We start from the raw sequence: 22,666 nt of genomic DNA on the forward strand, positions 1-22,666 counted from the left end.
TGTTGGAGCACAGTAATCCATGGTAACAGACCTTTCCATTCTGCCCATAATCATCTACAAATACAGGCAATCACATGACAGCCTACATTTGGAGGGAGCCAGGTAAGGCATGAAGGAAGTTTATATTAGTTTGATATCCTGAGATACTTTCCAGGACACCATGAATTCTGCTTTAAGGACAAAGAAGCTTTCATAAACAGATTACTTCCAGTCTGAAGTGGTAATGATGAAAGTGTGAGGCCCACTCACTAACCTGCAAGAAAGCTTCCACACACCAGGCTATGAAGTTTATTACTAAGGTAAAGCACTGAGGTATTCCTCTCTGGGTTCAAGCTCATGGATCAACATCATGAAATAATCCCAGTCTTTCCATTTGCTAGTTACATCCATGCTCTTACTTGTATCCAGATGTACAGATACTATTAAAGAAACACGTAGGTCAAATCACTTTTAATGACTCTATTTGAACATCTGAAAACATCACTTCTGTCCCACTTAAATCAGCTCACTTCAGACAATACAGGTCACCTAGTCTCCCATTCAAAACATTACACCTTCACAGAACAGACCTCTGTAACAAAGTAACAGGAAGATACAGTATCAGTCCAGTTAGCAACCAACATTGGTCATTCTGGTCCAAAGGTCTTTATAACCAGCAAGAGAAGACTGGAGAAAGAAAAGGGTAACTGGTACTATTTGGACCCAAGTTTGTGAAAAGCTAGCATTTCTTACAGAGTAGAATTAATCTTTTGATGAGACCCACAGGGCAAAAGCACTGTAAGCTGAACTTCCACCACTTTCCTGTAAGGGTCACAACAACTTTTGGCATCTTTTGCAGCAAATATCCTCCTCTTCCCTGTCCTTACAAAAGCATAAACACTGGGATTACCTTTCAAGGAAGTCCTTGTATCTAAACAGCACCAGAGCTTGGCATTTAAGAAGGTAGTGTTTCTTTTTTTTAATGAAAGTTCAACATGAAGGGAGGAAGATAGTGAAGTCACTCACAATCTCAGGCCTACCTCAGGCAACTTAAGATCACACTGGTGGGCATGATCCTCTCTAGGAGGATCACAAGTGGTATGCTGTCTAGATTGTGGATCATCCTGGCCAAGCTTCCTGGTTGCGAGATTAACTCTGGGCTACTGGATCACCTATCACTCTTTCAAACTTCCTGATCCCTTTCTAGACTGACTTTATATCCCCAGAAAATCGGGGCAAGAGTGGCCAGACTTGGACTGTGCTGCCATGGGAGTGAATACATAGTTGTTATGCATTGTTCAGAAGTTACATGAACTCCTCTGGGAGTCACACTTGCTCCTAGCTCTGGGCTAGGAACATATATTAAAACACCTTATTTGCCAAGATTCCTGTCACTTCCCCAACATTTATACCTTTCTGTTTTAACCTCTCCCCCTAGCTTTCTCCAGCATACACACCACCAGAAGATGCTGTCACAACACTTTCAGCATCTCTAGGGCCCAAGGATAAAGCAGCATTAATGGCACTTCGCAGAAAATCCCCATCCCATTTTGAACTGCTCTGAGTTCAACACAGTGAAGAAATAAATGATAATGTAAAAGAAAAGCAGCAGAAATCAGAGCCTGCCCTTCCCATATAAAAGAGGCACATGGAGATTTCAGGAGTTAGTGAAAATGTATCATCTCTTGCCAGAAGACCACCAGCTCCCACCACTTGGGAGACGCGTAATCACTTGTTTTTCCTCTGGACTAAAGTGCAAGATAGTCAGTATGGCTGTGAGAGTCTGCTGGCGGCCCAGGCTGTCTGGCAAGGTCAGGAAGCGGTAGATGATGTTTTTGAGGTACTCCAGGTTGGCTCCCTCCCTGCTCTGGTCCCTGATGTTTTTTTCAATGTGGCTCTGAAGGGCTCCAACCTCATCACGATGTCGCTCCCCCTCCTCTAGAAGACGTTCCTGCAGCTGATGCGCCTCCATCTCCAGCCTGTGTTTCTGCTTCCTCAGCGATGTGATCTCCACCTCCTTGCGGGCCAACTGCTCAGCATAGAGGAAGAAAGTGGGCTCGTTGGCCGCAGCAAGCTGCAGTGCTTGGGTCAGGCTATCTGGGGAAGATGTGTCAGCTGGGTCCCCAGGACCACCACTACCCACAGGGCTTCTGCGTCCGGGCAGCCCGGAGGACAAGGCCACAGACCGCAGTTGCTCCAGCTCCAAGTCCTTCTCTGCGAGCACTGCCAGGGCCCGGTCCCGCTGCTTGTGCAGCTCCTCCTCCAGCTTCAGTGTTCGGTCCCTGAAGTCCAGCTGGCTCCGCTCTAGCTCTTGCCGGTGCAGCTGCTGCAGCTGGGCCAGCTCCTGCTTCCAGTCCTCAGCCTCCTGCTGGTGCTGGCGCTCCAGCTCCTCACAGGACAGGCGCAGGGAGATGTACTTCTCCTTCAGCTCTGCCAGCTGCTCCTGCGCTGTCTCCAGCTCCTTCGCCAAGTTCCCATCTTTGGTATTCTTGCTCTTGAGTACGACCTGGGCTCTCATCTTGTAGCGCTCAAACTCTTCCTTCAGCTGTTTGAGCTCCTGCTGGTAGTAGAGTGCTGTAGCCTTCTCCCCATCTGCAGCCTCTGAGCCAGGCATTATCTCAAGGTCACAGAGCTTCTCCACATCCACGGTCACCTGACTTTTCCTGGCTGCGACCTGCAGCAGTCTCTTCAGCTTTTCCATCTTGTCTTTCAACACATTGACATCCAAACTGGCCTCATCTCCATGACTGTCAAGAGGGGACCGGCTAGAGGCTGCAAGAGCCAGTGTCTTGTTCTCCAGGTCAAGCTGCAGGATGCGCTCTTTCAGCTTCTGGATGGTCAGCTGGTCCCTCTGCTTGGCCTTCTCGTAGGTGCCCAGCAGTTCCGACACCTCTGATATTTGATTCTCCAGGGATGCCACCCTCTGTTCCTCTGACTGAGACTGCTGGCGGAGCTGCTCCTCCACAAGAGCTGTCTGCAAAACAAACCGACAGACAAAAATACATGCAGGAAAGTCACAGCCTGGGGGGGGGGGGGGCAGTAGGCAAGAGAGGGGAACAAATAAGTCATGGGAATATAATGGCCTGGGAAAAATGGGAACTGGGGGGCTGGGGAGATGGCTGTGCAGTTAAAGGCTAAAGACTCTTGCAAAGCCTGCTGGCCTGGGTTAGATTCCCCAGTACCCATACAAAGCCAGATGCATGTGCAGTGGTGCATGAATGTCTGTCATTCATATGCAGTGGCAAAAAGCACTGGTGTGCCCATAATTTCTTCCCTTCTCTACCCCTACCATATGTGCACATTTACAAATAAATTTTAAAATATTCTTTAAAGGAATGGGAACTAAGGACTGCTAATATGAAGCTCCTTTGTGTATGCTGTTCTGTTCCATTTTCTACCAACTTCACATACAAAGTATGCTCCCGTTATCTACCATGTGCCTCCTCAAATCCTACTTAAAAAAAAAAAAAATCAAGTGATTTTTTTTTTCCTATTTCCAGTTTTTCTGGAAATTCAAAACCAAGTCTCTGCACTGAAAGGAAGTACTACAAAACAGAAGTTTTACCAAAACAAGCAAATCTCAGCTACAAGCGATTGCAATTCATTTACAAATTAGCAATTCCCTCTGGGAAAATCCTCTTTGCCTCCTTCAGTCACCTACCTACACAGATACTTTGGTCTGGACACTACCTTTCACCACACAACTGCAACTGTACTATCTCACAGAGTGTAATTGGTTAAGACGTCAACTCCCAGGGGCTGACCGGCTCAGACCCAGCAATACTGAGAAACTCCATATCCTGTTGAAAGGACACTCTATATGCCGCAGCATTACAAAGAACCAGGATTTCCCAGTACTCAGTAATGGCAATTTTCAGGTAGCATCCAAAACCAGAGTGCATGCTGGTAATGTGAACAGACCTATAACGCCAGCATTAAGAAGTCTGAAGCAAAATGAGGCCAGCCTTGGCTACACAGCAAGACCTTGTCTCAAAAATAAATAAATAAATAAATAAATAAATAAAACCAGAGTGCAACTAACTACCAAAGAAGAAATATCTTCCACTTTGATGAGGATAATTACCTTCCTCATTTCCTGCTGCAACTGAGCCTGGAAATGGCTTTTAAGATGGACGGCCTCTTCCTGAAGCTCTTGCAGCCGGGGGTCTGGTCGATTCTTCTCGTCTCGAATGGTCTGCAGCTCACTTTTCAGCTCCTCCACCTCACGGGTCAGTTGCTTGGTCTGCAATTCAAACCCTTCTATCTGGTCAGCTGCATACGCCCGCCCTGCCAGGGCTTCTCTGGTCTCTTCTAACCGCAGCTCCAGGTCTTGGCGCTGGGTCCTCTCCTCCTGCAAGAGCTTCTGGAGCTCGCGCAGCATCAAGGCATGGTCGCTCTGCTCTTGGGCCCGATCGTGCTGTTGAGTGATAAGTCGGGCTTTGGTTTCTGCTATCTGCTCCTGCAGCCCCTTCAACTCTCCCTCCAGACGGGCCCTCTCGTCCTCTGCCTTTCTATTGGCATCCTCTAAGTCCTGTTTCATCTTCTTCTTATCAGCCAGGTAAGAAGCCTCCATACGGGACTTCTCCTGAGTGACTGTAGCCAAAGAGCTAGTCAGAGTAGCCAACTGGGTCTTCAGCTGATGAAGCCTTTTGTCCACCTCACCGCCCGCAAATGGCCCATCCCCACTGCTACTGCTAACGCCACTCTCCGACCCGCTGGCCTCTTCAGACTTTGGAGGAAGCGCTCCACGGGCCACTCGGTCATCTTCTACCCCAAACTCACCCTTGGTGCTGGTGAGACTGGCCGCAGTATCCAGGCTGGTGGCGGTCCCGGTGCTGTCCTCGCTGTGAGTGGAGCAGCGGTCATCCACCGAGTCAGGAAAGGTGAGACAAGGAGGCTGCCCGGCTGCGAGGCTCACATCCGCCTCGTGGGAGACCGACAGCACCTTGATGCTGGCCTCGAGGGCCTCCTTCTCCTTCACCAGGCTTTTATAGGCGCGGACCACATCCTTGAGCCGTGCCTGGTACTGGACCAGTTGCTTCTTCTGGGTCTCGATGGTCTCCAGCAGGTCCTTCTTGCTCGGGCCGCCTCCGAAATTCATCCCAAACTTCTCCATGGGGTTCTAGGACCCGACGCTCCACGTCTGCTTCCCCCCACCCCCGACCCCGCGGCCCTCGAAGGCCACAGTCGTGGGCAGGAAGCAAGGCGAAGGCTGTCCGCGCGCGCAGGCCGCACACACCGGCGCCCACCCAGAGGACATGGACCGGATATGCGGCTGCGGGCGGCGAGGCGGAGGACGGCCAGGCAGGAACGCCCGCGGGGCAGACCCGGGAGGCGAGGTGACGCTGGCACCGGACAGCGCGGCACGCTGGGCCCGCCCCCTCGGCCCCGTCAGCCGCGGCCCTAGGCTGAGCTCGGCGCCGTCACCGCTTCCTAACTACGAGCAAGCCAGCCCCGAGCGGCGCTTCCGGGTCCGCCGGAAATGACGACAGCGCGGCGCCTCGGGCTCCGCCCCCGCGGTGGGCGGGGCTTCCCGGGTCGGAAAGCGGAGGCCGCCCGCTGAGAGCGCGGCGCGGGCTGGGTGGGAAGAGCGAAGCCGGGAAGTGCCAGACGCCGGGGATGCTTGGATGAGGGCTGGCCCTCACCGGCCCACAGGCAGGGGGCGACGTCGCATTGTGTTGTCACCCAGATGAACGACACGTCCAAACTACTTAGGGCAACGTTCAACATGACCCTAAAGGGCGAATTAAGAGTCCACGAAAACGCACCCCTGGCACCTAGCTGGCAAAGAGTATCATAGTACTCGGCCTTAGTCCTGCTTAAAGAGGGTCACTCTGTAGCCATGAGGTCCATCCCGAGTGCCAGCGTGTGCCAAAAGTTTTGCTATCTAGTCTTCGCAAAATTCTGTTCAGGAGGTGTCATTAGCACTTGCTTGACAGTCATGGGAAACATTAGGAACAGAAACTTAGCAACATATCCAACTTCATATACAAATACAAGTGTAGGAACTGTAACTTAATCAGTCTGCTTCTCAACGTACTAAGTAAGAGCTGTGCCAGGTGAAAACACCATAAAAAAAAACAAACATGGCTTTAAAGGCCGGGCGTGATGGCACACGCCTTTAATTCCAGCACTTGAGAGGCAGAGGTAGGAGGACCGCCAGGAGTTCGAGGCCACCCTGAGACTACATAGTGCGTTTCAGGTCAGCTTGGCCTAGAGTGAAACCCTACCTCGAAAAAAGAAAGAGAGAAAGAAAGAAAAGCTGCATGGCCTTGCCCTCAAGGAGGTCGCAGTCTAGTCAGGAACCAGACATATTACTATGTATGCCTCGATTCAAAGTGATATGTAAGATAAAAGGAGGGAGGCCAGTCTAGAGAGGAGGCACAGACTCTCCTAGGGAAAACACCTCCGGATTTGAAGAAAGTAATGCTTGCCTATCGAACTAGAGATGTGAGAAATCAGCACACACAATCAAGTGAAAAAATATATATATTGCAAGGATTCTGGGGTATCCGAGAGCCTGAGTCACCCAAGACGCGTTAAGAATCAGTCACCCGCAAGCAGTCGCCTTTCAGCATGGGAGGGAGGTGGCAACAGACGGGGCTGGCTGGAGGGCCAAGACCCACCGTAAAGGCGTCCGGAGCTTCACCTTGCGTGATAAAACACTGAAGGATTTCACTCTCAAGAGAGGACCGCCATCGAGGCTGTGTGCCGTGGTGCAGCTACCAAGGAGCTGGAGGGCCACGAGGAGGCTCTTGGGTGGTGAAATACGGGAATGACCACAGGGATGGAGGACGAGGCTGTTAAGACTGAGCATCTCCGAGCACCTTTCCGACGCTTTGTCACCCGACCTTAGAAATGCAAGTCCGTGGCTGCAGAGTACAGCTAAGTCACGCCCTCTCCAAGCCCACGCAGGGAGCCCGCCGGGCTGGGCGGGGGCGCGGTTCTGCTAGAGAGCTTCCACACCTCGGATCTCCATCCCGGAGCGAGGGGGCGGGGCGGAGCGGAGCCGGGGGCGTGGCCCGGCCGGAGGGGGCGTGGCCTCGTGACGTCGGGCGGGCCCGGACGCGCGGAGGCGGCGGCGGCGGCGGCGGCGGCGCCTCCTCCTTCTGCTGTTGCGTCCCATCCCCCCCACGGCCGGCCGGTTCCAGCCCGCACCCCGCGTCCCTGCCCGCGCCCCCGCCCCGGGCCCCGCCATGGGCCTCACGGTGTCCGCGCTCTTTTCGCGGATCTTCGGGAAGAAGCAGATGCGGATCCTCATGGGTGAGGCAGATCGAGCTCGCGGCCCGGTTCGGGGGCGCCGGCTCCGCCGCAGCGCTCCCGCCCCCGCGCCCCTTCTTCCAGCCCGGGCTCACCTGGTTCCCTGATCCCCCCACTACCCCGACATAGATAACCCACCTCCTAACCCTCTGGGATCCCCTCCACCCCACACACACACACACGCACCCCAGCACTCCAGCAGGCCTGAGTCTGCAGCGTCGGCCCAGGGCCCCGAAACCCAGAGCTGGGCCCTGGGTGGAGTGAAGCTTCCACCGCCCCAGCCCGGCTGCTAAGAAAGGATTCCGCCCTTGGAGACGACTTTTAAAAGGAGTGCCGTCTTCCTCCTCCCGTGCCCTTCACCTCCCAAGCCTCTCCTGCCCCGCGCCGGCTCACTTGAGGGGCAGGAGTTGGCACCCGCCACCCAGGCTGCCCTCTGGGCCCGGAAGGTAGCGAACAGCTCGCACCTGGAGGCGCTCGGGCTCCAGGCGCCCATCACACAGTCAGCTGGCCCAGGCCTCTCCCTGTCCCTGATCTCTAGGGGGCACCCTCGCTCCCATCTCCATCCCGGGCCTCTCTCCTTTGCAGTTGGCTTGGATGCGGCTGGCAAGACTACCATCCTGTACAAACTGAAGTTGGGGGAGATTGTCACCACCATCCCCACCATAGGTGAGCTCCCCCTCCCCCCTGGCGTAGGGGCAGAGTTGGGGAGCTGGGAGCGCCCAGATGGGATGGGCCTACTCATGGGGTCTGCTTCCAGTTCTGCTCCCCTGCCACCACCACCCCCGGGGCCCCTTATCTGGTGGTGACTCTGACACCAGATAGTGCTGCTTAATAAGTGGGTCACCGTATCTCTACTTGCCGGATGGTGTGAGGTAGGATGGCCTAGCCCCGCCCTATCTGTTGACCTCCGGTCCTTCTGGGTTCTATTCCTCTCGGCCTTGATCGTTGCCTTCTGATTTTTTGTGTCCCTGCCAAGATCCAAGTAGTTTTAATGAGTTCCCTTCAGAACTTTTTCCTCTCTTCCTTCCCCGACCCTCCCCACCACCAATTATCTGCAGGTTTCAATGTGGAAACAGTGGAATATAAGAACATCTGTTTCACAGTCTGGGATGTTGGAGGCCAGGACAAGATTCGACCTCTGTGGCGGCACTACTTCCAGAACACTCAGGTGGAGTGTGGGGGTGCGGGGGGGGGGGACCACCCAGGGAAAGGGTGCTAGAGCTAGGATGACTGAGCTGTTGGCTGAGTCTGAGTTCCCCACCACCCCCCCCCCCAGCCAGGAAGCCACACCCCCTGGCTTGGCCTCTACCCATCCTTCCAAGCTTACCTTAGGCTTGTCCTGAGATTGCACCTTCTTAGATGTCTGGGCAGCAGCATTCTGGGGCCACACACGCACTGCCTGGGTGAGCTCTCGCTGGCACACCTTGTACTGTTTCCTCTTTGAGTGTGAGGGGCACTGTGCAGAAAGACCCTTTGCAGTCATCTTTCTGCAGCGCCTTTTCCGAAGTTGACTACATGAGAAGGTCTGACACAACTGAAAATGAGAGAAGAGAGAACAGGCCAGGTTAGGGCAGGACCCAGGTGAGAGTGATGGCTTCTGCTTCTTTTCTTCCTTCCCACCCAGGGCCTCATCTTTGTGGTGGACAGTAATGACCGAGAGCGGGTCCAGGAGTCTGCTGATGAACTCCAAAAGATGGTAAGGACTCAGATCCTGGGAACTGCGGGAGATCTCTGTGGGAACCAGATAGGCACGAAGGGTGGGTTATGTGATTTCTTCCTGTTACTACATCTCACCCTGTTTGGGATAGGATTGACTTTTTCCAATCTCATACATTTATATCTGAGTGTAAAACGCTGGGGGGAGGGAAAGATTTATAAGTAGTAAAGTGAAACAGTACCTCACATTTTTGTTTTTTGGGTTTTTTTTTTTTTTTCCATTTGGAAATTTTGTCACTTTTGTCTAGGGCAAGTTCTTAAATTAGAAGGCCTTTTCTGGAGGTAAGGTTTAGGTGATCCCCAGTTCATGTTCAACTCTGGCTTGTGTTCAGCAATAAACGACATGATCCGGTGTGTTTTCTGCCAAGCTAGCATGTAGAGACAGCCCCCCACCCCAACAAAGCAGTCAGGAAGGACCAGGAGCCTCGGGCCCTGTGCAACCCCGGGTTCAATCCTCGCTCTTCCCCTCTCAGCTGCAGGAGGACGAGCTGCGGGATGCAGTGCTGTTAGTGTTTGCCAACAAGCAGGACATGCCCAATGCCATGCCTGTGAGCGAGCTGACTGACAAGCTGGGGTTACAGCACTTGCGCAGCCGCACGGTAAGGATGCTGGCCCGCTTGTGCTGGACCCCAGTTCTCCCCTGGGAGTCACACACTGGGGCGAAGGTGTCTTCCTTGTTGGCTGACTTCTCTCTCTCTCTCTCTTTTCCCCCCACAGTGGTACGTCCAGGCCACCTGTGCCACTCAAGGCACAGGCCTGTATGATGGGCTGGACTGGCTGTCCCATGAGCTGTCGAAGCGCTAACCAGCCAGGGGCAGGCCCCTGCTGCCCGGAAGCTCCCGCGTGCATCCCGGGATGACCAGACTCCCGGACTCCTCAGGCAGTGCCCTTCCCTCCCACTCTTCCTCCCCACAGACAGGCCTCTGCTCCTGCTCCTGCCTGCATGTTCTTTCTTGTCGTTGGAGCCTGGAGCCTCACTCTCTGGGCACAGAGGGGTCTGCTCTCCTGCCTGCTGGGACCTATGGAAAGGGCTTCCTGGCCAAAGCCCCCTCTTCAGAGGAGGAGCAGGGATCTGGATTTCATTTTGATTTTTCTGTTTTGGATGTACCCTTGGGGCCAGGTTGGGAGGGAAAATGAGGGCTCCGGGTGGTGCTATGATGTGGAACTGGATATTGAGTAATAAATTTGCTGTGGTTTGTATTTGGTGTTGTATGTGGTCTCAGAGTGGGAGGCTGGGTTATTGGGTACAAAAAGACAATATGGGGGAGACCCAAAGCAGCCAAGGTTGGAGGTCAACACATGTTCTCCCTTCTGTCTGTCTGTCTATCTGTCTCTCTCTCTCTCTCTCTCTCTCACACCTTATTCTTGGACTGAAAACCCTATAGAGTTTCCAGTGGAAACTCAATTCAAAGGAACCTTTTCTGAGAGAATCACAATCCACCTTCATGGTTCCATAAACTTCAGAGATTCACCTCTCACCCTCCTATCTACTTAGAGCAGTTCTTGGTAGCTTCGTGCACAGGGGAGGGGTCTACATTAACAAGATGGGTCCCAAGACACACACAAGACAATCTATCAAGACCGGCCTGAGGCGCAACAAAATGCATCTTTAAAATTACCTGGGGAGCTGCTGCGGCGGAAACTGCAGCAGAGCTGGGCAGGCTTCTCCAGTCCTCCATGCGGACCAGCATTAGCAATCCAGGGCACACCCATATTCACAGAGCTAGCAAATGACACCACTGGAGATGACAGTTCCAGCCTTTTGGATAATGTCTTTTGGATGGCAGCTCCCAAAAACAGACGCACCATTGAAGTCAACCGGTGTAGGAGAAGAAACTCCCAGAAGCTTGTTAAAGTTAAGAACAATATAGATGTTTGCCCCCAGTGTGGTCACCTGAAGCAGAAGCATGTCCTTTGTGGCTATTGCTATGAGAAAGTGCAGCAGGAGACCAAAGAAGTCAGAAAACAAATATGGAAGCAAGAAGGGGGACCTTTTAAGGCTCCTCCCTTAGAGACTGTGGTGCTGTATACCGGAGAGACGCCCTCCGAACAAGATCAGGGCAAGAGGATTGTTGAACGAGACAGGAAAAGGCCATCCTGGTTCACCCAGAATTGACACCAAAGAGGCTGGAAAGATAACTCCATAGCAAGACATCTGTCTAGGAATTGGAAGTCTTTGTGGTTATATGGTGTGCCTGTTTAAAATATAAAAATATTTTATAAGTAGTTTTAATTGAGGTACTTGTAAGAATGTATCATGAATAAACAAAATGTTTTGTGGTTTAAAAAAAAAAAAAAATTACCTGGGTGAAGCCAGGTGTGATGGCGCATACCTTTAATCCCAGCACTCCGGAGGCAGAGGTAGTAGGATCGCCATGAGTTCAAGGCCATCCTGAGACTACAAAGTGAATTCCAGGTCAGCCTGAGCTAGGGTAAAACCCTACCTCACAAAAAAAAAAAAAAATTACCCAGGTGATTCTGACACTAGTCAGCATCCATTAGCCTTTACAAAACACTGGTGGAGTCAGGGTTGCTACCCCTTGCTGGGACATGGGACTCTGTGCTTGGGAAGACCCCATCTATGCAGACCCTCAGCATACGAGAAAGACCAGGGCTGTGGCCATTTTCTTGTAGCTAACAGCGAAGCTTAAAAGTCATCACCACCATTATTTCTGGCTAGCCCCTTTTTGTGTCATGTTTTCAGCTTTCGTTTCTTTATTAGTAACTGACTTCCTGCCCAGCCAGTGACCTGCACACCAGCAGTATACCTAGGGGTTGGTAAGAAGCAATGATGGGGCTCCCTCCAAGCTGTCCTGTCTGAGCCAGGCATTCTAGATTAGTAAGAGTCATTTCCTCCTCACTAGCTAGCCAGAGTTTCCTCAACTTCCCAACCTGCAAAGTAATTTCTCAAAGGTTTTGGCCTCATCTTCCCAAGAGCACTCAAAAACAATCAAATTTTCTTGGCCATCCTAAACTTTACATACACACACACACACACACACACACACACACATATATATATATATATATATATATATATATATATTTGTTTTAAGGAAACAAGCCACAAGGGAATCCACTTCCTAGGAAAGAGATTGATTTCCATCTTGTTAATGAGAAAGGCAAATGGGAGCGACATGCCTAAGGTGGCAGGTGGTTGTTAGGATTCTGAGTCTTAGCCTACCTCATTGCCTGGAGTGAGCTGGAAAAGCAGATGCCAGAGGCTGTGGACCCTCTTCCTCTGGGCCATGGATTGGTGGTGTTGGGATGCCCCCCTCTGCCCACTGTGTTGGGATAAGAGGCAGCCTTCACAGTCACAATGCTCCCGGGTCACAGAGGCGCTGGGACATTAGCTACCCCTCTGCCTGGGAAGTTTCCTCTAGGACCGTCTTCTGGTGGGCACTACGGCCTTATTCATGTCCATATGGCCGGTGGGACCTCACCACTGGGGGGAAGGCTGGGCCAGACAGAGTCATCGCCTGTGACACCGGCCCCATGGCTGAGGTGGAGTGGATACACAGACATCCAAAGGCTGAGGATCTAAGAGTTGGGCTCATTAGCTGGGCAGGAACCTACCTCACCTTTGAAGCATATAAGAGTACAGTCACAGCTACTGGGAAGAGTCTGAGCAGGAGACAGGTAACAAGGCAAATCTGGACCGGAGCCATTTTTATGAATGGCAAGGGCCGTGTGTGTGTGTGTGTGTGTGTGTGTGTGTGTGTGTGTGTGTGTGCGCGCGCACTTATCCTAATCACTTGTCTAGCCCATGCTGTTGCCAGGCCAAGACCCTGTATTCTGGGCTTTTGCTCATGGGTCTGCATTGTTGTGTGTCGTCTCCAAAACCTTTCCTTAAGCTGAATCCACGGCCCGGCCTGGTGCTTGACCCTCTTCCAAGTGCTTTCTACGCTCCATCACAGTACAGAATGGTTACACCATCACAAAGAGGAGAGGTGGGGAGCCCAGACTAAAAGGCAGAACTGGACATTTAGGGAAAGTCGGACCATGGAGGGAGGCCTGTGTTTCTGTCCAGGAGAACAGAATGAAAGACATTTCCAAGCACTTGCTGGCCTGGCCTTCATTTTAGAGAGGAATTCAGGCATCTCAGGTGCCTGAATGAAGCAAGAACAAAGTCCTCTTATGACAGCATTGATCACAGGGCAGCAGACAATTGCCTCTCCACAGTCTGCTTCCTAGAGCAGGGCTGCCCATAGAGCTCTGGCTTTTCTCCTGTTGGGGAAGTAGCCTCTGGGGTTGGAAGTACTGCTGAGTGTGCTGTACGGGGGCACCGAGAGGAAGGAGGGGAAAAAAAAAGAAAGAAAAACTCAAAGCAAAGCTTTTTGTGTGTGTGGAAAATTAGGCATTGAAGGATGAAAGCAAGGGAAGAAGTTAACTGTTAGAATGGCATCTACAATTTCTCTTTGCACCTTAAGGAGCCCTGTGGTTCCACTGGCGAAGTGACCCAGAAATGCTTTTCATTGCTAATTGAGAGGGTGGACGAGCTAACAGCCGGGGAAGGCACGGAGGGGAGGTGGCTGATCTTGGTGAAGGTGCTATGGTGTGGGGGTGCGGGCGGGGGGGGGGTCTACAAATCAGCGCTACTGGTTTTCCTCCTCTTCCTTCCAACACCTCAGACCTGGGAGCTCCTGGTGAGCAATGAGCATGAGGCACAGGCCGTGGTCCGACTCAAGAGCCTGCGGGGCTACTACATGCTGTGTGAGGCAGATGGCACTGTGTGCTGTGGCCGGCCGAGGAGCAGCCATCACGGATGCTTCCTGCTCCGTTTCCACCGCAACTGCAAGTGGACCCTCCAGTGTATAATCTCTGGCCGCTACCTGGAGTGTGACGGTCAGGATGTGTTCTGCAGCTCCAGGGTCCTGTCCGCTTACCACATGTGGACGCCCCGGCCGGCCCTGCACGTCCACGTGATCCTCTACAGCCCTACCTACCGCAGCTACGCCCGCGCTGACCACACCGTGGGCCGCATCTGGGTGGACGCCGCAGTGCCCTGCCTGGAGGAATGTGGCTTCCTGTTGCATTTCCAAGATGGATGTTACCACCTGGAGACCTCCACACACCACTTCCTGTCGCGGGTGGACCGGTTAGTCTCCCAGTGCTCGGCGCAGACAGCTTTTCACTTGCAAGTGCGGCCCAGAGGGCTCGTGGCGCTGTGCGACGGAGAAGGAGGCACGTTGTATCCGCAGGGCACACATCTGCTCCTGGGCTTGGGCTCCAATCCCATGAGGGGTGAGGAGTGGTTTGTCCTACAACACTTCCCAACCTGGGTCAGCCTCAAGTCAAGGTGTCGGAAGTTCATCTCAGTCGGCTATGGCAAGTGTCCCTACCTGCAGGGGGGAGGAAGGGCAGCTACTAAAAAAAAAAAAAAAAAAAAAGGAAAATGTCTTTGGAATCAGCACAGTTTTGTTTTTTTTTTATGTTTGTTGTTGTTTATTTTTATTTATTTGAGAGAGACAGAGAGAGAATGAGCACATCAGGGCCTTCAGACACTGCAAACGAACTCCAGATGCATGTGCAACCTCGTGCCTCTGGCTTAAGTGGGTACTGGGAAATCAAGCCTCGAACCTGCGTCCTTAGGCTTCACAGACAAGCACTTAACCACTAAGCCATCTCTCCAGCCCCTCCCCCCTTTTTAAAAGTTTTGTTGTAGCACAAGTTTTTTTTAACCTAAGAAAAACCCTGGGGTCTTGTGAGAAAGAGGACAGATAAAGAGGGATATGGGCTTTAGGGGACAGTCACTTGGGCCACTTCTCCAGATTATTATGGTCTAGAATAAGGTTGGAGTAAAATGCAAGGAAACCCAGTGATAGGGTGTAAAGAGAGGCTGGGACTGAGCTGAGGCCAGACTAGAGTTCTGCTGACATATCCTCCCTCTGCAGATGCTGAGGTGTGTGCTGCCTCTGAGCGCTTGACGCCAATGTCCTTGTTCCAGTATGAATGTGACAGTGAGAGCTCCACCTTACAACTTCGGTCAGCCAATGGCTACTACCTAACCCAGGTGAGGCCCTGGGATTCCATTCAAGAAACAGTTTCTAACACCAAATTCTTCTTTCTGAATACTCTTACTTCTCCCATGTGCATGACCACATGATTAGGCAAGCTGTTGAGACCCACGTCAATATACATGCTTTTTTACCCAATGAGGCCTCTTTTCTTTAAAAATCAACTTTATTAAGTGGTGGTGCACACCTTTAATCCCAATACTCAGGAGGCAGAGATAGGTGGACTGCTGTGAATTTGAGGCCACCTTGAGACTACATAGTGAATCCCCAGGTCAACCTGAGCTAGACAGCAAGACCTTGAAAAACAGAAAAAAAAAAATCAACTTTACTGAGGAATAATCTGAGCATATGTAAATTATATGATTATATATTATGTATTGTGTTTAAACACATTATGTAAAATGTTTATTATATAATAAATTGCATCCATTTTAAGTATAAAACTCAGCATGTTTCAACAAATGCGTACACCCATGCAACCATTGCCACAGCCTACCACCAGGGAGAGAATATCTCCACCACACAAATATTCCTCAATGTCCCCTTAGTCAGTTTGCCTCTCCCCTTGGTCCTACCACACTGCTGGTCTTATGTTCTACTATTGTGGATTTGATTTGTCGATTTCAGATAAATGGTCTCGGGCTGGAGAGATGGCTTAGCAGTTAAAGGCTTGCCCTTGAAGCCTAAGGACCCCAGTTTGAGGCTTGATTCTCCAGGACCCATGTAAGCCAGATGGACAAGGGGGCGTACACATCTAGAGCTCGTTTGCAGTGGCTGGATGTCCTGGCACGCCCATTCTCTCTATGTGCCTCTTTCTCTGTTTGTTACTCTCAAATAAATAAATAACAATAAACAAAAATTATTTATAAAGATAAATTCACTCATTCGAGTACGATATGTTTACTTCTTTTTCTTTTTTTCTGAGGTAGGATCTCTCCATAGCCCAGGCTGACCTGGAATTCACTATGTAGTCTCAGGATGGCCTTGAATTTATGGTGATTCTCCTACCTCTGTCTCTCAAGTGCTGGGATTAAATACACATACCAGGCCTGGCTGATACCTCTTTTGGTGAAAACTATGCTACAATACTACTTAGATTCACCCGTACTATTACATTTCTCAGTAGCTCATTCTTTTTTTTTTTTTTTTTTTTTGAGACAAGCCCGACAGACTGGCTTTTTTTTTTTTTTTTTTAATGCATGCACATGTGCACAAGTGCAAGAGAGAGAGAGATGGAGAGAGAATTGGTGCACCAGGGCATCCAGCCACTGTAATCAACCTCCAGACATGTGAGCCACCTTGTGCGCATGTGCGACCTTGTGTGCTTGTGTCACCTCGTGTGTCTGGCTTACATGGGATCTGGAAAGTCAAACATAGGCTTCATAGGCAAGTGCCTTAACCACTAAGCCATCTCTCCAGCCTTTTTTTTTTTTTTTTTGGTTTTTTGAGGTAGGGTCTCACTCTAGCCCAGGCTGACCTGGAACTTACTCTGTAGTTCCAGGCCGTCTTTTTTTATAAATAATATTTTATTTATTTATTTATTTGACAGAGAGAGAGAATGGGTGTGCCAAGGCCTCCAGCCACTGCAAACTCCAGACACGTGCGCCTCCTTGTGCATCTGGCTAACGTGGGTCCTGGGGGATTGAACCTGGGTCCTTTGGCTTTTCAGGCAAACGCCTTAACCGCTAAGCGATCCCTCCAGCCTTTTTTTTTTTTTTTAATACTGTGTTCTAGGTTACATTGCAGACTGGCAGAGGTGGGAGAGCTGAGGTCACAAAATAATTTTATTTATTTATTTGACAGAGAACAAGGGAAAGGGAGAGGGAGAGAGGAAGAGAGAGAGAATGGGCATGGGCATGCAAGGGCCTCCAGCCACTGCAAACAAATGCCAGACACATATGCCCTCTTGTGCATCTGGCTAACGTGGGTCCTGGGGAATTAAACCTGGGTCCTTTGGCGTTGCAGGCAAATGCCTTAACCTCTAAGCCATGCCTCCAGCCCCACAAAATAATTTTTATGGAAATTCTTTTTCTTATCTTGCAACAAGAATCTGAAAGTATAAAGCATATTCCTGGAGAGTGACAGAGGCTAAGGCAGGGAAAGTGGTCCAGGAAGAGAAACGACAGGAAGAAATGTGAGGCTGAGCCTGGTGTGGTGGCGCTTACCTTTAATCCCAGCACTCGGGAGGCAGGGGTAGGAGGATGGTTTTGAGATGGAGGCCAGCCTGAGACTACACACTGAATTCCAGGTCAGCATGGGCTAAACTGAGACCCTACCTCAAAAAGACCACAAAAAGCAGGGCATGGTGGTGCATGCCTTTAATTTCCACAAATGGGAGGCAGATGTAGGAGGATTGCTGTAAATTCACAGCCACACTGAGACTGCACAGTGAATTGAAGTCAACCTGGGCTAGAGTGAGACCCTACCTCAAAGAAAAAAATAGGACTGGAGAGATGACTTAGTGGTTAAGGTGTTTGCCTGCAAAGCCTAAGGATACAGGTTCGATTCCCCAGTACCCACGTAAACCAGATGCCCAAGGGGGTACATGTGTCTGGAGACTCTGACACACCTCTTCTCTCTATCTATCTGCTTATTTTTCTCTTTCTCAAGTAAATAAATAAATAAATAAATAAATAAATAAATAAATAAATAAATATTTTTTTTAAGTTAAGCTGATAGTTCTTACTGGTCCCTGCCCCTGATATTCCTTCCCTCCAGAGGCGCCACAGGGCAGTGATGGCTGATGGGCACCCCATGGACTGCAACACCTTCTTCCGTGTGCACTGGAACTGTGGACGAATCATCCTACAGTCCTCAATTGGACGCTTTCTGGGCATTGCCACCAATGGCCTATTGATGGCCAATGCTGCCATTCCAGGTGAGCCAAGAAACCACCCTGCCAAATTCATCCAAGCAAGGTATGCTTTGAAAGAAAGCCAACATGTGCTGGTTGGTTTCTGCAAGCATCTTTAGCCACTGAGGTATGTATCCAGCCTCTGAAATGTAAATGAACTCCAGACACATGAGCCACCTTGTGCATCTGGCCTGAGTGGGCACTGGGGAACCGAACCTGGGTCCCCAGGCTTAGCAGGCAAGTGCCTTAACGGCTAAGCCATCTTTCCAGCCCAGTGTGATTTTCTTTAAGGTATTTATTTAAGGAAGGACTAGAGTTGAAGCCAAAAGGCTGCTGGTAAATCACTGAATCCTTGTTATTGAAGCAGATGACCTCTTTAAGTGTTACTTTTATTCCTTAGGAAACTAGACATGATTCCCCTGGGCTGTAAGGGTTACACAGATTAACACAGCCCAAAGAGAGGAAGAATACTTACATTTCTTGTGACCTGAGCTGTGCTTGGTGCTTTCATAGACATTGCCCAAGCACTTTAAGGTGAGACCCCGTGCAGAGCAAGTGCTCAAGAAACGTTAACATACTGACAACATCATCTAGTGACTAATGTTCCTCTCTTTCTTTTTTTTCTGGGAAAGATTCTACTGGCATCCCATCCAGATAACTCCTTCCTGTTTCTTTCAGGCCCAAATGAGGAACTGGGGATTCGATTTGCCAACCGCTCCTTCCTCATCCTACGAGGTCGGTATGGGTACGTGGGCTCCTCGTCAGAGCGTGACCTGATGCAGTGCAACTTGGATCAGCCCGACTGCATCCAGCTCCTGCCCTGCCGCCAAAGCATCTACCACTTTCAGGGTGAGTCGACGCCTCCTCCTGCCCCACCCTGGAGATCACAGGCTAGCCCTAGCCTCAGCTCCAGGCTAGACTTCAGGATCTGCCCCACTGGGCCTGCTCACCACCCGTCATCACAGGGAAAAAATGGTTTCTATTTATTTTCACATTTCAAGGCTCCAGAGTAGGTTATCAGAACAGGAGCCCTTGGGCTCCCTGCCAGCCATCCTGCTTCTCTGTAAAAGGACCTACCAACACGGGCAGGACAGGATACCCAGGAGAGGGTGGCATGCCTCCAGGAAGCCCCATGGGAGACTGCACTGCTGGACAACATCTCTTCTTTCTTTCTTTTTTTTAAAATACTTTTTAAAAATTTATTTAGAGAGGCAACTAGGGAAAATGGGCACATCGGGACCTCCAGGCACTGCAAACGAATTCCAGACGCATGTGCCACCTTGTGCATCTGGCTTACATGGGTTCTGGGGAATCAAACCTGGGTCCTTGGGCTTCGAAGGCAAGCGCCTTATATGCTAAGCCATCTCTCCAGCCTGACAACATCCTTTCAACCTGAATTCTTTCCTCCCCAGCACAGGGTGGATCCTTCTGGTCAATAACATCCTTTGGCACCTTCCGCCCTTGGGGCAAGTTTGCCCTCAACTTCTGTATAGAACTTCAAGGGAGCAACTTGCTCACAGTGCTGGCACCCAATGGCTTCTACATACGAGCCGACCGAAGTGGAACACTACTGGCAGATAGTGCAGACATTACCAAAGAATGTATCTGGGAATTTTAGGTAAGGAAGACAGGCGGCCCCGGGAAGCAGGCAGGTGGATGGGGAGGTGTGTGTGGTGGAAAGACCGCTGGGCTACCTCTGTCAAAGATGGGATCAGCTCCCGCCACTGATTCCAAATCTGTGCCATTCCTTGCAGGCTTCTAAACTTGATCTTGCTAGAGAGGGGAGAAGAAATCACTTCTAGACAGCTCAATATTATGCCACACTGACATGTGGGCTTGTAAGCAGCCTCCCCATGGGGCAGAGCTAGATGAACTTGCCTCTGTCCCTCCCTCTTGGTTTTATTGTTGTTGTTTGTTTGTTTTTTGTTTATTCAGGTAGGATCTCACTCTTGCTCAGGCTGACCTGGAATTCACTATGTAGTCTCAGGGTAGCCTCGAACTCACAGCAGTCCTCCTACTTCTGCCTCCCTAGTGCTGGGTGGGATTAAAGGCTTGTGCCACAATGTTTGGCTTGTCTCTCTCTCTCTCTCTCTTTTTAGCAATATTTTTAAGATTTATTCTTATTTACTTATTAGAGACAGAGAGAGGGGTGGGAGAGAGAGAGTGAGAATGGGTGTACCAGAGCCTTTAGCTACTGCAAGCGAACTCCAGATGCATGCGTCACCTTGTGCATCAGGCTTATGTGGGACCCAGAGAATCAAACCTGGGTCCTTAGGCTTTGCAGGCATGTGCCTTAACCACTAAGTCTTCTCTCCAGCCTAGCAATTTTTTTACTTTATTCTTTTTTTTTTCCTTTTCACAACTTTTATTAACATTTTCCATGATTATAAAAAATATCCCATGGTAATTCCCTCCCTCCCCCCCCCCTGCACTTTCCCCTTTAAAATTCCATTCTCCATCATATTACCTCCTCATCTCAATCCTTGTACTTACATATATACAATACCAACCTATTAAGTACCCTCCTCCCTTCCTTTCTCTTTCCTTTATGTCTCCTTTTTAACTTACTGGCCTCTGCTACTAAGTATTTTCATTCTCAAGCAGAAGCCCAATCATCTGTAGCTAGGATCCACATGTGAGAGAGAACATGTGGCGCTTGGCTTTCTGGGCCTGGGTTACCTCACTTAGTATAATCCTTTCCAGATCCATCCATTTTTTCTGCAAATTTCATAACTTTATTTTTCTTTACTGCTGAGTAGAACTCCATTGTATAAATGAGATCTTCATTATCCACTCATCAGTTGAGGGACATCTAGGCTGGTTCCATTTCCTAGCTATTATAAATTGAGCTGCAATAAACATGGTTGAGCATGTACTTCTAAGGAAATGAGATGAGTCCTTAGGATATATGCCTAGGAGTGCTACAGCTGGGTCATACGGTAGATCAATCTTTAGCTGTTTTAGGAACCTCCACACTGATTTCCACAATGGCTGGACCAGATTGTATTCCTGCCAGCAATGTAGAAGGATTCTTCTTTTGCCACATCCCCGCCAGCATTTATGATTATTTGTTTTCATGATGGTAGCCAATCTGACAGGAGTGAGATGGAATTTCAATGTAGTTTTAATCTGCATTTCCCTGATGACTAGTGACATAGAACATTTTTTTAGATGCTTATATGCCATTCATATGTCTTCCTTTGAGAATGCTCTATTTAGCTCCATAGCCCATTTTTTTTTAATTTTTATTAACATTTTCCATGATTATAAAATATATCCCATGGTAATTCCCTCCCTCCCCACCCCCACACTTTCCCATTTGAAATTCCATTCTCCATCATATTACCTCCCCATTACAATCATTGTAATTACATTTATACAATATCAACCTATTAAGTATCCTCATCCCTTCCTTTCTCCACCCTTTATGTCTCCTTTTCAACTTACTGGCCTCTGCTACTAAGTATTTTCATTCTCACACAGAAGCCCAGTCATCTGTAGCTAGGATCCACATATGAGAGAGAACATGTGGCGCTTGGCTTTCTGGGCCTGGGTTACCTGACTTAGCATAATACCTTCTAGGTCCATCCATTTTTCTGCAAATTTCATAACTTCATTTTTCTTTACCGCTGAGTAGAACTCCATTGTATAAATGTACCACATCTTCATTATCCACTCATCTGTTGAGGGACATCTAGGCTGGTTCCATTTCCCAGCTATTATAAATTGAGCAGCAATAAACATGGTTGAGCATGTACTTCTAAGGAAATGAGATGAGTCCTTTGGATATATGCCTAGGAGTGCTATAGCTGGGTCATATGGTAGATCAATCTCTAGCTGTTTTAGGAACCTCCACACTGTTTTCCACAATGGCTGGACCAGATTACATTCCCACCAGCAGTGCAGAAGGGTTCCTTTTTTTCCATATCCCTGCCAACATTTATGATCATTTGTTTTCATGATGGTGGCCAATCTGACAGGAGTGAGATGGAATCTCAATGTAGTTTTAATCTGCATTTCCCTGATGACTAGTGACGTAGAACATTTTTTTAGATGCTTATATGCCATTCGTATTTCTTCCCTTGAGAACTCTCTATTTAGCTCCATAGCCCATTTTTTGATTGGCTTGTTTGATTCCTTATTATTTAACTTTTTGAGTTCTTTGTATATCCTAGATATTAATCCTCTATCAGATATATAGCTGGCGAAGATTTTTTCCCATTCTGTAGGTTGCCTCTTTGCTTTTTTCACTGTGTCATTTGCAATGCAAAATCTTTGTAATTTCATGATTAATCTGTGGTTTTATTGCCTGAGCAATTAGGGTTGCATTCAGAAAGTCTTTGCCAAGACCAATATGTTGAAGGGTTTCCCCTACTTTTTCTTCTAGCAGTTTCAGAGTTTCAGGCCTGATGTTAAGGTCTTTAATCCATTTGGACTTAATTCTTGTGCATGGAGAGAGAGAAGAATCTATTTTCAGCCTTCTGCAAATATATATCCAGTTTTCCCAACACCATTTACTGAAGAGGCTATCTTTTCTCCAATGAGTATTTTTGGCATTTTTATCAAATATCAGGTGGCTATAGCTACCTGGACTTACATCTGGGTCCTCTATTCTGTTCCACTGATCTACATGCCTGTTTCTGTGCCAGTACCACGCTGTTTTTGTTACTATGGCTCTGTAGTATAGGTTAAAATCAGGTATGGTGATACCACCAGTCTTATTTTTGTTGCTCAGTATTATTTTAGATATTCTAGGTTTTTATGATTCCAAATGAATTTTTGGATTGTTTTTTCTATTTCCATGAAGAATGCCTTTGGAATTTTGATAAGGATTGCATTA

General features: G+C 49.3%; 4 protein-coding genes across 4 annotated transcripts; 3 read left to right on the top strand and 1 right to left on the bottom strand.

Annotated features, from left to right (window-relative positions):
- Window positions 1-435: 435 nt before the first annotated feature.
- Window positions 436-5,273, bottom strand: Gcc1 (GRIP and coiled-coil domain containing 1). Its single transcript, XM_004658609.2, has 2 exons — window positions 4,064-5,273; window positions 436-2,953 (listed from the first exon to the last, which is right to left on the bottom strand). The coding sequence occupies exons 1-2, from the start codon at window positions 5,093-5,095 to the stop codon at window positions 1,658-1,660; spliced, it is 2,328 nt and encodes a 775-aa protein (XP_004658666.1). The 5' UTR covers window positions 5,096-5,273; the 3' UTR covers window positions 436-1,657.
- Window positions 5,274-7,101: 1,828 nt separating this feature from the next.
- Arf5 (ADP ribosylation factor 5) lies at window positions 7,102-10,155 on the top strand. Its single transcript, XM_004658610.2, has 6 exons — window positions 7,102-7,242; window positions 7,825-7,905; window positions 8,298-8,407; window positions 8,864-8,935; window positions 9,429-9,554; window positions 9,673-10,155. The coding sequence occupies exons 1-6, from the start codon at window positions 7,176-7,178 to the stop codon at window positions 9,757-9,759; spliced, it is 543 nt and encodes a 180-aa protein (XP_004658667.1). The 5' UTR covers window positions 7,102-7,175; the 3' UTR covers window positions 9,760-10,155.
- A 59-nt stretch (window positions 10,156-10,214) lies between these two features.
- On the top strand, window positions 10,215-11,243 carry LOC123463978 (39S ribosomal protein L32, mitochondrial-like). Its single transcript, XM_045160071.1, has 2 exons — window positions 10,215-10,239; window positions 10,512-11,243. Exons 1-2 carry the CDS (start codon window positions 10,215-10,217, stop codon window positions 11,069-11,071), a joined length of 585 nt encoding a protein of 194 aa, XP_045016006.1. The 3' UTR covers window positions 11,072-11,243.
- A 1,207-nt stretch (window positions 11,244-12,450) lies between these two features.
- On the top strand, window positions 12,451-19,444 carry Fscn3 (fascin actin-bundling protein 3). The gene is made up of 6 exons (XM_004658611.2): window positions 12,451-12,594; window positions 13,587-14,283; window positions 14,850-14,968; window positions 17,691-17,850; window positions 18,505-18,675; window positions 19,239-19,444. The coding sequence occupies exons 1-6, from the start codon at window positions 12,451-12,453 to the stop codon at window positions 19,442-19,444; spliced, it is 1,497 nt and encodes a 498-aa protein (XP_004658668.2).
- The last annotated feature ends 3,222 nt before the right edge of the window (window positions 19,445-22,666 follow it).

The sequence above is a fragment of the Jaculus jaculus genome, chromosome 10 (assembly GCF_020740685.1).
Source record: "Jaculus jaculus isolate mJacJac1 chromosome 10, mJacJac1.mat.Y.cur, whole genome shotgun sequence".
Classification (NCBI taxonomy): domain Eukaryota; kingdom Metazoa; phylum Chordata; class Mammalia; order Rodentia; family Dipodidae; genus Jaculus; species Jaculus jaculus.